The sequence below is a fragment of the Phaenicophaeus curvirostris genome, chromosome 14 (assembly GCF_032191515.1).
Source record: "Phaenicophaeus curvirostris isolate KB17595 chromosome 14, BPBGC_Pcur_1.0, whole genome shotgun sequence".
Lineage (NCBI taxonomy): Eukaryota > Metazoa > Chordata > Aves > Cuculiformes > Cuculidae > Phaenicophaeus > Phaenicophaeus curvirostris.
The window spans coordinates 5298211-5316028 of NC_091405.1; the positions used below are offsets into that span (position 1 = coordinate 5298211).

At 41.6% G+C, this 17818-nt stretch overlaps 1 protein-coding gene across 2 annotated transcripts in view; it reads left to right on the forward strand.

The window, feature by feature from the left end:
• CDH5 (cadherin 5) overlaps nt 1-13954 on the forward strand; it is a 28378-nt gene extending 14424 nt beyond the window's left edge. Inside the window, exons 2-12 of one of the 2 annotated variants that reach the window (XM_069868790.1) lie at nt 829-1027; nt 3298-3586; nt 3675-3791; nt 4538-4702; nt 5057-5244; nt 7007-7260; nt 7825-7967; nt 8757-8881; nt 9955-10063; nt 10369-10614; nt 11298-13954. In XM_069868790.1, the coding sequence (XP_069724891.1) occupies nt 839-1027; nt 3298-3586; nt 3675-3791; nt 4538-4702; nt 5057-5244; nt 7007-7260; nt 7825-7967; nt 8757-8881; nt 9955-10063; nt 10369-10614; nt 11298-11803 (2331 nt within the window). In that variant the 5' untranslated portion in view covers nt 829-838 and the 3' untranslated portion in view covers nt 11804-13954. The remainder of the gene's footprint in view (nt 1-828; nt 1028-3297; nt 3587-3674; nt 3792-4537; nt 4703-5056; nt 5245-7006; nt 7261-7824; nt 7968-8756; nt 8882-9954; nt 10064-10368; nt 10615-11297) is intronic. The other variant, XM_069868792.1, reaches the window with a different exon arrangement.
• Nucleotides 13955-17818: the final 3864 nt, after the last annotated feature.

Consider the following 17818-nt stretch of genomic DNA (forward strand, 5'->3'; position numbering starts at 1 on the left):
AAAGTAACTTCTTAATCTGATATGAAAGTCAGGCCTAAAGTTTGCCAATATTCACATACGATGCAAAAATCTGGTTTCACCTGAGAATAATTTCACACATTATCATTGCGTAGGTGAGAATAGGGGATAAAGAAATTTTACATATGTCTTCAAACGTTTCAAAAGACAAGGAACTAAATCAATAAATGAGCTCTCTGAGCAAAATAATTTGCTACATTGTACTTGGAATTGATTGAAAAGTTCACATGAATCTTTTTTTTCCATTAAAAAACAGATTCTATTCTAAATCAATATATTCCATTTGAAGATATCTACTCCAGCATATTTTGTGTCAGGGGGAACCAAAACATTGCATTTGGGTTTGTTAAGCCAAACAGTTCATTTCAACTTGATTTTAACATAACCTGATCTGGCTCAGCTTTGGTGTTGCTCCCCTTAGGACTCCCCAGGAGCTACGCTCCGCAGCCAGGCTACACCTCCTGTGATGCACAACGGGTGATCTTCACTACCGAATATCCTCTGCAGATTAACTGGAGTAGCTCAAGTGGATGCTGGCTTTTATATTAGCTTTCAAAACCTGCACATGTTTATTTCACTGAAACAGTTTTGCTGGGTTTACAGCTGTGATATCACCTAGTTAAAACTCCTTCATGGCAGAAAGAAGCCTGGTATTTCAAATTTTGATTCTATGGCAGGTGAAAAGAAATACAGAAACTAATCAAAATTCCCTATGGAAGAAAAGTCCATTGCACTTCTATGTTGGCTTTCTCTGATTAATCTTATTCTGATTCTATTTACATAGTTTTCCTATTTTACATTACTTTCTAGGCTCCAGAAGATGAACCACCTTATTCTACTTTTCTTGGTGTTCTTGGCTCCAGCATTTGCTGACAAAGAAAGGCAGAAAACAAACCAAAACTTTTCCTCAAACAATGCCAATCATAAACGACTGAAGAGAGACTGGATATGGAACCAAATGCACATCAAAGAGGAGATTGATACCCCATTACCACACCATGTTGGCAAGGTAAACAGCAGTCTGTTAGCAATGATTAGTTAGAAATCCAGACAGCCGATGAGTGTCTTGGAAAGTATTGCTTGTTTGCATTCGAGGCAGAACAGGACAGAAAAAAAGGAAACAGAAATGGGGCTTAATAACCACACAGTAATGTGTTAAAATCTGACAAATCTGGAAGCAGAATAAATCAAGAATAATGTAAAAGATATTCTAATTCTTTTGAAGAATACAAATAAATTTTAGAGACCAGCAAACATGGTGCATCCACAGCAAAGAAACAATGAGATTGCATGCAGGTACACAGTTAGGAAGGAAGTCTGCTGGCTGATCTACGTCAATATTTTTCTAGCAGCTCAAGATTCTTTCAAAAACCTACGAGATCAGCTAATAAAAAAATATGCATTAATACCCATACAGCTTGGATACAAAACCAAAATGCTATATTCAGGAATACTCGTACACAATCAAAAAAATGTGTTTCACAAAGTTTAAGAAAATACTTTTTACAAATAATAACAAGCACTGAGCTGCTTGCAAACTCGCTTTCCTCAGGGCAGCACTCACAAAACCGTATGATTAACTGTGTATCGCTCAGACAAAGTTCTTCCAATCTAGTCTGTCACACTGAACTACTCTGACACTTTTCAGATAAATGCAGTTGTAGGTTTCCTTCCCACATACAACAACCGGCATCTGTCAAGGCTGTCTCAGCAAAGTGAACCAGACCTTTCTGGATCAGAGCTGCTCGCTGGTGAAGGCATGAGAGAGAGAGAAAAGAGACTGTGGGGTACCCAGCTAAGACAGGGTATCTCTGCTTCATTTCAGACCAATTCAGCAGCAGATTGAGGAGATCACCTCTATTCCTGGAGCTCTCCTTAATAAGAGTAATTCACTTTGTAGTGCGCTCGGTGGTCTTTCAACAGTGGAAAGCTGCTGATTGCTTTTGCAGTGGCTCTGTTCAGTGCCTTGCGTTTGCAGGATTAAACACTTGATAAGCCCTTTAAAAAGGCCACAGGAGCAGCTTGGCAGAACTGAGCGACAGCTGCAGGAATGTGCTGACACAGCTTGATTTTATCTTTTACTTATTCTTTATGTGTTCATCCTCAGTTTTAAAAAAGGCAGTCTTGGAAGTCGATACCTTTTACACTGGATAGGTAAATAAAAAGAGAGGAAGAAGGCACAGTTATACTGTATTTTAGACCAGGGTGAAGTTATTTCTCATGTTACATCCCAGAGCTGTGAATTGTTTGTCAGCAGCCAGAAGCAACATTAACTATGTAAAATGAGGGAAGAAAACTTTAATGACATATTTCAAAACAGCAAACAGAAATGAAAGAATGTTCAACAGCAAATGGCAACTAGAGGATCAATCAAATCCTGAATCACAAACAGCTGCAATTTCTGATAACATCAGTAACAGAAGACTAAAATTCTTGGTCAAATCAACTGATTATTCATAATAGCTTGCTGAAATAAGAATGCTGATACAGTGCACAGAAAATTGTGGTTTAAACCTTCTGTCAGTGCCCTAAGATGGGTAAAGGTATAGAAAAGGAAGAATCATCAAGTTATCTCCAGGTCAAATAATGTGGAAAAAAACATTTGGGATCGGATTACATTACATTTTAAAACTGATTACTGTTAATTGGTTTTACCCCATCCCTTTTTCATTGCACGTGATCTTATATTTTAAAATCTACAGGGAATAAATTTAACCTCAGTGTCACAGCATGGGCCTGTGACCATAAAGCAACTGCATGCGACTGAACACAGGCAAGCTGAGAGCTGTTGCAGGAATTCTTCTAAGTAACAGAGACTAATGCTGAATAATGTCAGCAACTGCAAATTCTTGATTCTGCAATTCTGGGAAATCTAAGCAAAATCTCTGCTAATTTCAGGAGGTTCCTTGCAGACAAATGCAGCTCACATCAACATGGTAGCACGTGCTATTTCAGACATAATGAGGCTGATGATTTGTGTGTGTTAACTGCAGGAACAACTTTAGGAAATATGAGATACAGTCTAAAAAAAGTAAGTTTCTTGATATACAAGCAAGCAAGTCTCAGTCTGGTGACAAGTTTCATCCTATAACCCTGCATGGCTGGAGCTGTTGTGGTGCTGGTTGCTTGGTAATGCTCCAGCTGAAAGCAGAGGTCTTGAAGGCCATTCTGTTTTCAAACCTAAAGAAGCCCTGACTTTGTGTATCTTCTGGTAGAAACTGTGTTGCATTTGGATGCCAAAGCCCATGTGTATCTCTTTGACCTGTACTTTCCTTCTAGATCACATCCAGCGTAAGGAACAGCAATGCCAAGTATATCATTGAAGGCGAATATGCCAACACCATTTTTAAAGTGGAAGAAACCAGTGGTGATGTGTATGCATTTGAGAGGCTAGACAGAGAAAAGAAGGCTGAGTACGAACTGACTGCTCTCATTATTGACAGAAGAAACAACCAGTCGCTGGAACCCCCATCTAAATTCATTATCAAGGTCTATGATATCAATGACAACGCCCCTGTCTTTGTACAAAAGGTATTCAATGGATCTGTCCCAGAAATGTCACCAGTAGGTATGTTCTTCATCATTCATTTCCCTTCGCATCTCTCATGAAAAAGCACATTTGATACTAAATATTCGGTTTGTAAACCCTTTTCTAGGAACCCCAGTCACCAAAGTGACGGCTGTAGATGCTGATGACCCAACAGTCACAGGTCACGCCACAGTTACCTACCAAGTCATCAAAGGAGATGAATACTTCACAATTGATGATTCTGGTAGGTCAGATATGCAAATGTCCTTGCACTTTGTTCTTACCTTACACCTTGAAGAAAATGCAGTTTTAAGCCTTCTTCATTCTGGGCAAGGAGATAATAATCCAAAAATATAATTTTAACCATAATTTAGAAAGATTTTTCATTCACACTCACACAATGCTGCCATCTGCACCTGGAAATGAACTAATAAAGTTGGGATATCAGGTGCCATGAACTAAATGAGAAAATAAAAGATCATTTTTTCCCACTGATGAAGAGACTATCTAGGAGCCAATATAAGTTCATGCTTTCAGTTTAGCATAGATATCATTCCTTTGACCAATCAAGAAAAGGGAAATTCTGAAGCAGCATTCAATACCTCAACCCTTTTCATTCCTGAACTTTCTTGTTTAGATTCCACCCAGTTTTAAAAATACCGTCAGTACCTCTTGCAAGCACACTGGTCCTCTGGAGCAAATAACTCATAAAGTAGGTGCTCAGACAAATCCTCCAGTAGCTTTAGTGACCAAGTTTAGACATTGTTATGCAGCTTCTAAGCAGCAAAGATCAATTTAAAGGAAAGTATTTTACAAAATTGACCAAATATTTCATCATGCAGAAAGATTTTTAACATTTCTAGCCTTAGGAAGAAAACACTGTAAAAATGCTACTTGAATGTGAACGTGTGGCATAAGGCAAAAACTAATATTGAGAGATGTTAAGAGATGTAGCAAAATCTAATCACATTTAATGTTGCTTTTTCAAAGGTATGATTTCTACAGCAAGGGCTGATCTAGACAGAGAGACTCAATCAACTTACGAAGTTATTGTTAAAGCAAAAGATGCTCCAGGGTTTTCTGGAGATTCAAGCACAGCTACCGTCACCATCACTTTAACTGACATCAATGACAACTTCCCAGTATTCAAACACCGTAAGTATAACACCAGCCTCATTTGGAAACCAAGGGTTGACACGATTATAACAGATTTATGTCATGATTCAATTTTTCTTAAAAGTGAACGAAAGAACTTTACACATTCAGTAGGTCATCTGTATCTCAGCCCTAGCTGCATTTCCTGGGTGACACAAACTTAGCAGAGAAAATAAAAACCGGCATTATTTTTAACACTTTGTACAAGAGCTTGACAATTTTGAGAATTAATTATATATAAATAATGCTAATACGAAATATTTTTCTGTATATCTCTAAATTAAGAACAATTTTTAACTAAGTTCTAACTTCCCTATATGCACTCTTTGTGGTTTTTGTCGTTTTTTTTAACAGCATCATTTCACTTTAAAGTTCCTGAAAACATTTCGGTAGGAGGAGAAGTTGGCAGAGTCAAAGTAGAAGATATTGATGAACCACAGCACAGAAATACGAAATACAGTTTTGTCAGAGGAGATTACAGGGACACCTTTGAAATTGTAGCGAATCCATACACAAATGAAGGAATCATTAGGCCAAAGAAGGTACTTTTCCCAGTAATAAAGATGATTATTTTGTTTTTCCATGTGTAACAAGTGCTGGATTCAGTTTGGGACTGGCAGCAGGAAAAAAAGAGAATGCAAGGAAGTCAGTGTGAAAAACATTCTTGCTGACTTCCCTGTTGTGTGGGCTCTGTGAGAAGATGTGGGGATTTACCAGCCCATATCAATGGCCAGTCCTGGGAAAATCCAGTATTACTGCAGGGTGCAATGGGGATTATGTCAGATATTTACGTTACACACTTTGGGCTCTTCTCAAACTTCACACATTTGGATGCTTCAAAGGGTCAGTGATTTTAAGAGCTGAACCAACCAACAGAGTCAAAGAATCTTTCTGTTCTGCAGCCCAAGTGAAATTAAAGCAGAAAATGTGAACAAGTCCACCTGACCATGCTTCTAAAAGTGCCCTCTATAGTTGGGCACTTGCTCCAGTCTGAGTCACAGCTCCCCTGCTTTCCTCCAGGTGTTCTCAGAGCTTCCCCACTAATTCCTTATAAGTCTTCAAGAGGGCCCAGACTTTCCAAAGCCTTCACTATGGTTTGCTTTGGTTTTTAATTCTCAGTCTTACTTGATTTGCACCAGGGGATGCTCCTGCACTATGCAGAGCACTGCCCAGTCAAGAGTTCATTGATTTCACTGACTCGCAGTAAAAAAAAAACCAAAAGAGAAGCGAGGACTATAAATTACCTCCTGTAATCCTCAGATTGACAGTAATGTGTTTTTCACTTCCAAATGCCTCTCTGTAACTGTTAAAACTAGAAATGCCATTTAGAAGAAGAGCAAACTTTAAGGGAAAAAGGTACGAAGCATTCCAAGACTGGCAGGGAAGTCTCCAGCTGTGGTCACACTTGGTGTGAGCAGCTTTCCCTCTTCAAATGCAGCCCTCCTGGTCTCCCCAGGACCTGAGGAACACATTGCCTGCAGCTTCTGCCAAGAGGAGGAGCAGTAAGGGACCCCACACGTACACACACCGGGTGATTTGAAATCAGCTCACCTTTTAACATGGAGTGGGCAAAGATCACTCCCCACACTGCTTTGTAACAGGCTTCTGACCATGCACATGTCAGAATTTTAAATGTGCAGCCATGTGAGATAAGCAGCTGCGAGATAAGCATTTGCCATGCAGACTCAAAGCGAAAAACAATAGTCCTCAACATTAACTCTAGTGTATTTCACAGAGCTTTTATAATCTTAGGCCATAGTGCAAACGGACCCACACTTTGAAATGAGCAAAAGCTTGGGCATTTCTTACTGCCCTGGCTCCTGACCTTCCTTCCATTGTAGGATTCCATTTATAATCTCAATCGATGGGGAAAAAACAAGGAAGTGGATGTTGTTTATCACTAAATGCCCCGGCTATCAGTCAGTGCAGCTATGAAGTCTGCCTTGAGTGACTCCAGAACATAAAGGCCAGCCAAGAAGAGGGGAATTTGGTCTCCAGTCTTTGAGTAAAAGGAGCTACACAAGTTTTGGAGCTATAGGATTATAAAATTATTTAAACTGAGAAATACTTATTGAACTTAGAATACTGGATGAATCTGTTCAAAGCCAGAGCCTCCTCCAGCCACTCAATTTATGAAGGAGATGTTCCGTTTGGAAAAACACTCCCGAGAGTCCAGCTGAGATATTATTTAGCAATAGCTCCAAACATGAATTAGCACAGGGCTTAAATTTACAGAGATAGCTAATGCAAAGTTTACTTAGATATCTCCAAAAGAAGAATATCTCTGTATGCCTTTTTTTCTAGCCCCTGGACTTTGAAAAAGTAGCAGAATACAGGTTTGACATTGAAGCAACAGATCCCACGGTCAATCTTCGCTATTTTAAATCCGGGGGCTCTAAGAGCATTTCAGCAGTGACCATTGAAGTCACCGACGTTGATGAGCCTCCCGTCTTCACTAAACTGCCATATGAATTTAAAGTAAAGGAAAATGACCCAGAAATAAGAACTCTTGGTTCAGTTTGGGCACACGACCCTGATGCAGCTAAACGGAAAATCAGGTAACATGACACCAGCTTCAGTAATTCTTTTTTACAGTGGAGAATCCCTTAATGATTCCAAGAATTTCACAGAGAACTAAGACTTTGGCCCTTTTTTCAGAATCTGCATGCAAAAAAAAAAACCAATTTTATTTTTCCTGCCCTGCAGCTATGGACATACATGGTAACCAATAAATATGATCAGAAACTACATTTACCTATGTAATTACAGCATAAACTTACTGATAAAATGTTTGTACATTCATGAGAAAACACATATTCCTGGATATCTTAGCATAGTTACAATTTATTGTTAATTTTTTTATTGTAATAACTCTTGTGCATGTGCTTTGAAAAGAAAATAGACTTCTGAAACAACAAAAGATAACATTCAGCAACTTTTCTGACAGATACGCTTCAGTCTTACAGTTTGCTTAATTTTAGGGCAATATTCTGAGACCACCTGGTCCAGATATTAATGTAGTTTGTCAAACAAGAACCCTCTGGCCTTCCACTATGAAGAACTGAGGTGAAACATAGTATTATCACCCTTGCACTGACATCTCTCTTTTAAACAAAAACTAGATTTATTCGACGAAGAGCTAGTCCTAGTGGAGACTATATTAGGGTATCCGATACTGGAATTATTCAACTTCCCAAGCCCCTGGACAGAGAATTCAGTTCCTCGTACAACATCACTGTCGCAGCTCAGGAAATCCTTGAGGATGGTAAGTGCTTTCCACTTCCCTATTTCAAAGAAATCCATGTACTGCAGGACAGAGGCTTATCAGAGAGGAAAGCCGCAATCTGACCGCCTGTTTCCTCTAAGCTACCAATGACAGGGATGCTTGCAGGGTTTGGACAATCATCTTCCAAACCAACTGCGTACCCACAAAATAGGTCAAATACAGCTTCAAGATTTGGCCTCAAGCTATTAGGAAACTGCATCCCATTTGTTACAAGGAATAAAAAGGACATGAGGAGAGGAAGCAGCTTGGGAAACATGAATAAGCCTGTGGTTAGAGCAGAAACATCCCAGCCAGCTTCATCCCCTTACAGAGTTACATGCTCCCCAGGGAGCATCACGGCACAGGCACGTCCATGTAGCTTTGCTCGGGTCCAAGACGCAGGGCTGGCCTGGGGCCAGTCCCAACATCGGTTTGGGGCCGGCCAGGCCAGGCTTTGCTGAGGGTGAAAGGTATTTAATAATACAGACACAGCCTGTTCTGTGCATGCTGCCTCAGAGCCAGAGGACAGTGCTGGACACCATATACACCCAGCGTGAAGAATCAGGAAGCTATAAGCAATTATCATCTTCTTCCTTGTAGATCCTTGATGATTTATCCCAACAGGAGAATTTTTAGGGAAATATGTGAGTCTGTCAAAGGAAATGTTTAAATGAATGATGGAGCTAGAAACTCTCCAAATTCATCACGCAGGAGGCACAGAGGTGGAAGCAAAGAGCGGAAAGGGGAGGTAGGCAGCACTGTGATTCAGTGTTGTTGTTGTCTTTCCAGGCCGTCTTTCTGACAGAGAATCACATGCCCAAGTTCATGTAATAGTGACAGATGAAAACGATAACGCTCCAGAACTTGTTTATCCCGAGGAACCTAGAGTGTGTGAAAATGCAGCACCAGGAAAGGTAAGACAGGAGGGAGAGTTTTACCCTGAAAAGGTAATTGTCCACTTGCAAGCTCAAGCAAACGATGTCCTTTATTAAACGTTGATCTCAGTTTTCACACTCAAGCACTGGTCATTTCACTGATTCCCAAAACATCAGTGGTCAGAAATGCCTCCTCGAGACTTCACGCAGCTGAAATATTGACTTTTACCTGCTTCTATTCAGGGGCAGTGCAGTTCCTCTCCCTCCAGGCCTTTAAGCATGTGTGTGCATTAGTGCTGAACCATGAAGTACAGTCCTGCCTTGCAGAACAAAAAATAGCAATTCTATTTTATCACACAGATGTTCATACATGAGATTGAGAATGAAACCATTCAAAATCCCGAGAGAAGCATTGCCACATATAACATTATTGTAGTATTAATCAGAGTGCAAGTATCTGCATGCACAAAAAACATTGCTGCTTGTGTTGTTAGACATTTGGCTTCAGACAAAAGTATTCAGTCCATACCTATAATGCTTGTTTAATTAAGAGACTTTGTCACAGACCAGACTCTTCGATGGAATCTCTTAGAACACACAAGGTATTATTTCACCTTTAATTTAATTTTAAAATGCCTTTGGGGCACAAACATAAACATTTTTTTATGTCTTCTACATCCACCTCAGGCTGAGGTTTTCAATAACAAGCACGTCACTACTTAGGAGCAGCAGTCTCCGTGACGTTCAGTGAACGAGAGCCATACTTATAAGGAAGCCGAACATTCGAGAACTCGACAGCCATCTCAGGTGTTTAACTGAGCCATACATCTTTGAGCAAAAACCTTTTTTATGCTTTAATTACACAAGATTTCCTCTTTTGCTTCCCACCTGTGAACGAAAGGGCAAGACTGCTCTTTTTGAAGAGCTACAAGGAAATTACTTGCCTTGAAAGAACTTGAAGTGGAGCATCACAACATACCCTCATCCTGCCCCTTACTGAAGTAGACAGGGTAGTACAGGGTAGACAGCCTAACTTTAACTTAAATGCTGTAAGCGCTTTTAGCACTGGAGACAATGCATGCTGAAAATTATGACCTTTTCCATCTCTGTAGGTGATCATCAGGATTTCAGCTACTGACAAGGATGAAATATCGCCTAGAGGTTTCTTCAGGTTCTCCCTGGCCACAGAAGACAGCAACTTCTCCTTAGTGGAGAACTACGGTAGCGTATCCCTGCAATGCATTTTCTCAGCTAACGAACAGGAGACACTAGGACAATGGGGGAGAAAAGCTGGAGGAGTGAGCTATGATTGATCTAGCTGAGCTAAACAACTATTTATTTTTAAAGTCTTAGCTTACTGGGGAAAAAAAAAAAAAAAGCTGTTTGTTGCCACCCAAGTTTCACTCGGTTCCCTAAAGGCTGGCTCTGTCTAAAGGGAAGATGGGACGATGCACCAAGTGACTGATAATCTATAAGGAAAATCTGGTAGAGATTATCACTTAATTAGATGTCCTTACTTCTTCCAGATAACACAGCTAATATCACTGTCAAATACGGACAGTTCAATCGTGAACTTGCCAAAATCCACTACCTGCCTGTCATCATCTCAGACAATGGCGATCCTGAGCTCAGCAGCACAAACACACTTGTCATCAGTGTCTGCAAGTGTAATGAAAAAGGCAACTTCACTTTCTGTGAGGAAAGAGCTAAGCAAGTTGGAGTTAGCGTACAAGCACTGGTAGCAATTTTTATCTGTATCTTCACAATCATCGGTAAGTATTTGACTTTTGTCACATTCTCTGGCTTAAAGTGTGGGGATTTCTTTGTTTTGTTTTTTTCTTAACTGAAGTCTACAAAACCTTTGTGGTTATTTAATGGTCACAAAGGCAGAAATAGTGGAACTATGTGACTCATCCCACTTGCTCCTTCTCTTTGGCCTGTTAGCATAACTTCAGCTACAAAGCTGTTCACTCTCTTAGAAAGGCTGAGTCACTGGAAAGGCTATTGCAAATATGCATAATATACTTGATTTACTGTTACTAGGCTCACATGCAGCTATAAAACAGGAAATTTGTGCTGGGGCAATAACACTAGGATTCCTGTTTCCAAAGGGTGAACTACTCTGGAAACCCTTTAAACAGTAAAAGTGAACATACATACATGAATAAAACTGTAACAAATGAGCAGACCAGTACCTGTTTGCTGCATTTGGAACCCATCAGAAGGGGCAACATTCTTCTCGCTTGAGAAGAGGCCTCCTTCACAATTGCCAAAAAATAGCATTTGATGCATGATATTAAAAGATTTACCAGTTCAAAGCAGTAGTTGGTTCAAGGAACCAACTATTTGTATTTGTGATTTCCCTCTAGAAAAAGCCCACTTCAGACTGCGTTACACATCTGAAATGCCGTTTGTTTTACTTCCTTACTTCTCTATTTACACATGCTCATCTAAGTTCTCTTTGCAGTAATTGCATTGCTAATTCTTCTAAGAAAGAGACACAAGAAGGATTTGAGCGGTCTTGGGAGGAACGTGGCAGAGATTCACGAGCAGCTTGTCACTTATGATGAAGAAGGTGGTGGCGAAATGGACACGACCAGCTATGATGTGTCCGTACTCAACTCTGTCCGCAAGAATGGTATAAAGGCAGAAGCAGCTCCCTCTCCATACGCACAAGTCCAAAAGCCTCCTGCAAATATAACTTCTGGTGCTGGAGAAATGGAAATGATGATTGAGGTTAAGAAGGATGAAGCCGACAATGACAGGGATTTGCTGCCATATGACACACTTCACATTTACGGCTATGAAGGTGCCGAGTCCATCGCAGAATCTCTCAGCTCTTTGGGATCAGGCTCTTCAGACTCAGATATTGATTATGACTTTCTAAATGACTGGGGACCAAGGTTTAAGATGTTAGCTGAGTTGTATGGATCAGAACCAAATGAAGATTTTGTGTATTAAGTTCAAGTAAGCCATGAATTTTCTCCCTCCTGCTACAGACAGACATCACAAGCCTGCCCATGGCCATGGAAGAACTCACAGCTCTTCACCCAAGCCGCAGTAGGATTTCAAACAGACATGAAACAAACCTGGCAGCAGTAGGGTTTAAAAGAAACACAAGCTTCTGTCAGCACTGCAATCCTTGCTAACATTCCATTCTTTCCACAAAACTGCTGCTAGAAGATCTGCTCGAGTCTTCTAGGACACAATCCCTTTCCCTATCCAGACACTTCTCCTTAAACAGCAGTTTGTCCCCAGTTGCTCCTTCATTCCTCTCCTCCTATACTGTTTTCATAAACACATATTCAGGGTCATGATCCTGGGATCATCCACACTGGAAAAGAGAAGTCTGGGGGCATTGGGAGGGAATATTTTGAATAACCTCCTGTACCTCTAGCCGGCTGGATTGCCTGGCCCTGCTGTAACATCTTTATTGATGTTCCACGCTTATGCTTACCCAGCCGAGGAAAGGAGAAACATATGGCCTATCACTTAGTATTAGAAATTACTCCATCACTTTCAAAAAGAGGCAAGATTTTTCCTTCTTTCCAATCTATTAATTATTCTTGCTTTATCATTTTCTGCTCCAGATATGTCTTACTAAAGACAAAATTAGACAGGATTTTTAGATGCACAATCTGGTTTCATCTGTCAGTTCTAACAGCCTGGTGATGATTTCAAGCACCTTTCTGGCACGCTAGAATTCGCTCTAGCTAGCAGCAAAATCGTTTCTTCTTTCTGTAAATAGGATTGCAGTGTTACTCAATGGAACATATCCTGCAGGGCAGGAAATGTGGAGATCAGAGGAACGTTAAGATTCCAATACTGTAAATCTCTCTAGATTTCTAAAGAGGTTGAATAGGGTTTTTATTCAACATTATTAAAGCAATGGCATTTTTTCAGGGACAAACAAGTGAAGGGCCTCATTACTGTGAAACTGTTTTGATTTTTTTCTAAGCAGGTACTGTAAAACGGATATTTTCCACCTAGGAAAATAATGTAGCCTTCCAAACCAGAATGCTATACACCTACACGTTTGTCTGCATAAAAGAACCACAAATATAAGTAAGGTTTTGGCACTGCAACTACCATGTCCCTGGTAAGCGTGTGTTCAGTTTCTCGCCTGTGAAAAGCCACAGAATGAACAGAATGAAACTTCTCATGCAGGGAGTTACCCAGCCAAATACATCTTGTAAAAAGCGGGTCTCTTAGGACAATGGGCTGTCTCTGGCTTCTGGCAGCGCAAATTGCTGTTGCCTTAAGCAGGAACAGAGCCCCACAACACAGACACTCAATTTTGCAGAATCTGTGCTGGAGCTGTATGTATTAGTTTAGTTGAGTTGATTATTTAAATTTGGTAGCTAACCAAATAACACTAAATCTTTTTTTTTTTTTTTCTAAACCAGTAGAGTGGAACCTCACAAATTTGCTTTCCACTTAATTCATGTCATCTCTAATTTACGCTCCCTTTCCCCCAAATGCTTTCTTGGCAGGGAATAGCAACACACTATAATGTTGTCTCACACTAGTCCTCAGTGCTGTGAAAAGTTGTCCAATACAACACTTAGCTGGACACTAAAGCCTCTTATCATCAATAATGAAATTACTTCAATTATCAAATATGAGCTAAAGGAAAACTAAGTAGAATTCTGACTATTGGTCAAATCAGCTTTGGATCGTGTCCTTTATAAAAGGAGGACATTTAAGGATGACGACCTTAGTTTTATTTATAATGTGTTCATTCCCTCCTGTTTTGCTTAGTCCAGTCATTAGCGTGTGCTATTGAGGTTCCACATGCTGGTATATTGTAAAGAATGCTGACTAATAATACTCACAATATAAAGTTTTCACCAGTAACTAGAGGCTATTGTCAGTAGAGGCTATTGACAGGTAAAGTTAGTTAGGAAATTATTTAGAGTAGTAAGTAAAGTACTTTGGTAAGAATCATCCAGATCGTATTACCTGTAATCGCTATTTTTAAGCCTGTTTTATAAAGCTGTTTTAAGGAATACTGTATTAATTTCCACTGTATAAAGATGTTTGCACTGGATAGTTTCTTTTTATATTCCTGTACTGTATTTTTTTTTTTACTACATAAAAGCTAATCTCAAATCTGGATTTTCTGTGTGTTAATGGGTTTCACACAGCAGACAATACCAGGCTTTGTACCACAGTGAACTCAACCATAAAAAACACGGGTAGCTATACTCCATGCAAACTCAGATGAGACACGAAGTCACCAGAGGACTTCCCATAAAAGCAGTTTTCTCCCACTCCCTGGAAAGTTGTCAGTAAAGCTCCTGGAGCAAGAAGGGAAAAACTCCAGCAGCACAGTCTGGTTCCAGGAGCTGGTACCGCTGAGCCCTCTGACTTTGGAGGACTCACACCTGCCAGAGCCACGGGAGACACTCTGCTACTGAGCAGACGCTTGATATGTAGCAGCCAGCCACCAGGGTGATTCGGAACCACCGTGTTTACTGGGACCCTGCCCTTTTTTCCTGCTTGAAAAGCCCCCCTCTCGCATGGTAAGGAACAGACGGCAGAACAGAAAGTTCAGTGGGTCAGCGTGTGCCCCTCCTGCGAGGGAATCCCACATTCAGGTGAGCTGCCTGCATCACCTTGGTAGAAAGAAGGCGTCATCCCTAGCACAACTCAGCCCCAGGTTGCTGTATTCTCCTCCGATCCGAGCTACAGACACAGGCGAGCAGCATCACTTCCCAGTACATAGAAAGCTCCTGCTTCCTCACAGCCCAGGATTCAGGTAGGACATGACAGAGCAGTGCACGCTAACAGCAAGGAAAAATTATTCCTAAATTTGCAAGGTTAGATAGAACAGTTTTTACCATTTCTTCTCACTACTAATAGACACTACCCCAATATATTCCTAAGATTATTCTAGTGTTTTAAAAAATTACCTCAATTTTTCGCAGATATGGCACTTAGAATTTACAAAGCCTGGAATAAGGCAAAAAAGTTCAATTCCTTCACTGCTAATTGCCATGGGCAAACTCCAGATCAAGCACACTTTAGCACAAGTTGTATTAAAAACACAATAGATGTGCTAATTACGTTATAATGAAATGCATTTTTCCATAGAAAGAATTTGATTAAACAGCTCCTTGTAACTTGTAGCAGAGATTCTCACAAAGGTTTTCATTATTTGTTTAACTAATAAGAATTTTCAACTCTCATCCCTAAAAAAACCCTATAAAATATTGCTTTATTACATTCAGATATGGAAGTTCATGCCATTTAATAAAGGTTTTTACTCCCACCCCATTAGAAATTTTTATAAATAAAAACTTGGGATCAGGATCCATGATGCCAATCAAAACCCAGGAAAAAGCTGTTCCAATAGTAGCACCTGGCACACTGCTACACTTCCCAGATGGGTCAGGGGAGCAAAGAGCTGGTAGAACAGTTCCACCCATAGACATTTATTTCAAATGTTTTCACTCCTAGACACACATCACGTGGGGGAAATGTTCACGGTGGTAGCAAACACGCAGATACAGCACCCTATATAGCTGTTACGTTTATTTCCATTCTATTCAGGTGGGGCTAGGACAGAAAAAAAGAATAATTGCTATCTTTCCTAACCTAACCTCCATTCCTACTTTTTTTCATAATTGTTTCAAGCTTGAGGGAGTAAGAAATAAAACTCTTGTGCTTTTACCTTCCCATGCTTCCTGAAATGAAAGAGATCACCAAGGTGGTATCATTCTTGTTTAAGAAACTACCACAATTTTACTGTAGCACAAGTCATCAAGTCTAACCAGGAACTGAGTAAGAGTCTCATCAGATCAAAGTGGATGACTTAGCCTAAATCAAGACCATAGAAAAACCATAACAGAAACTAAAACAGCAAAAGGAAAAGAAAACAAAACCAGCAACACTCTTATGAGCAATAAAAAACCATGGGTCGGTGGCCTCTCTCAGTTTCCTGAGTTTGTTCCTGCCTGAACATGAAAGAAAAGGGAAAAACAGTGTTTCCTTCCACTTGTTTCACAAAGAGGTTGTCCCCACCTGCTTTCCCGCAAGGCTTTCTTAATTCATCCTAGTAACCCCTTCATCAATGCCAAAATCAATCAAAAATCATAGAATCATAGAATCACCAGGTTGGAAAAGACCCACCAGATCATCGAGTCCAATCATTCCTATCAAACACTAAACCATGCCCCTCAGCGCCTCGTCCACCTGTCCCTTAAACACCTCCAGGGAAGGTGAATCAATCCCCTCCCTGGGCAGCTGTTCCAGTGCCCAATGACCCTTTCTGTGAAAAATTTTTTCCTAATGTTCAGCCTAAACCTCCTCTGGTGGAGCTTGAGGCCATTCCCTCTGGTGGACGAGGTGCTGAGGGATATGGTTTAGTGTTTGGTAGGAACGGTTGGACTCGGTGATTCGGTGGGTCTCTTCCAACCTGGTTATTCTGTGATTCTGTGTGATTCTGTCACTTGGGAGAAGAGCCCAGCTCCCTCCTCTCCACAACCTCCTTTTAGGTAGTTGTAGAGAGCAATGAGGTCTCCCCTCAGCCTCCTCTTCTCCAGGCTAAACAAAAATCTCTGTGATTCTTCCATTCCTCACTGAAAAGGAACCTCTACCTGAAAGGCAGCACTCTGAAATGCAGTTACCAAAACAAGGCAGAGTTTAACAGGGAAACACATCTGAAAAAACCCCAAGCCAGATCAGGTTCTTAGGAAAGTCAGGAACATCTGGGCTGCTAACGGTTCAAGGAGCTCTTCTGGCAGCCTGGTCGAGCTCACAGCCTGACCTGCTATGCCCTCTACAAACCAGCACATTCTCAAATGGAAAGGTTCTAAAGGAGGAACCACACAGTATCTGCTGCTCCAACCCGCAGAAAACCTCCTGCGCCCCAGATATTCCAGTGCTTAAAGGGGACCTACAGGAAAGCTGGGGAGGGGCTCTGGATCAGGGCGTGCAGGGGTAGGACAAGGGGCAACGGTTTTGAGCTGAAAGAGGGGAGGTTGAGATGAGATGTTAGGAATGAATGTTTTCCTGTGCAGGTGGGGAGGCCCTGGCCCAGGCTGCCCAGAGCAGTGGTGGCTGCCCCATCCCTGGAGGGGTTCAAGGCCAGGTTGGATGGGGCTTGGAGCCCCTGATCCAGTGGGAGGTGTCCCTGCCCGCGGCAGGGGGTGGGACTGGATGGGCTTTGAGGTCCCTTCCAACTCAAACCATTCCATGATTCTATGATTTCATGCATGTCCAACCACTACAAACACCTTTGATGCAACTGGGGCCGTGCAGAGAAAACAGACCGAAACGTGAGTCCAAACTCCGTGTTGTAAAAACACCCTTTCTGAACAGCTGTCCATGCTCTCCTCTCCCTGTTTAAAAAGAAAACCTAAAATGCCCAAAAGCCGAAAGCGGCAGCAGGCCTTGGCGCAGCCAGCACGGCTGTGCGAGAGGCAGCGGGCCGGGAGGAGCGAGGAACGCGGGCCCCGCTGCCCTGGCCAGCGAACACCGCCGGGTGGCGACCGATCCCAGCGCTGCGCTCGCCACCCGCCGCACCGACACCTCCTGCTGCTCCGCCAAACGCCGACAGGGCGAGAGGGAATGGCCTCAAGCTGCACCAGGAGAGGTTCAGGCTGGACATTAGGAAAAAATTTTCACGGAAAGGGTCACTGGGCACTGGCAGAGGCTGCCCAGGGAGGGGGTTGAGTCACCTTCCCTGGAGGGGTTTAAAAGACAGATAGATGAAGTGCTGAGGGACGTGGTTTAGTGATTGATGGGAATAGTTGGACTTGATGATCCGATGGGTCTTTTCCAACCTGGCGATTCTATGATTCTATGACCCCACATCGTTCAGCCAGTTTCATGCTTTAACGCTGTCTTCACAAACGCACCCAGTCCCTCTCAGAAGCCAGAACGGCTGCAGAGCCTGGGTTTATCAGGAAAAAACAGGGAGCTCATTCCGGCGTGAGTTAAGGGCACTAAGGGCAGGGGAATAGCTCTGGG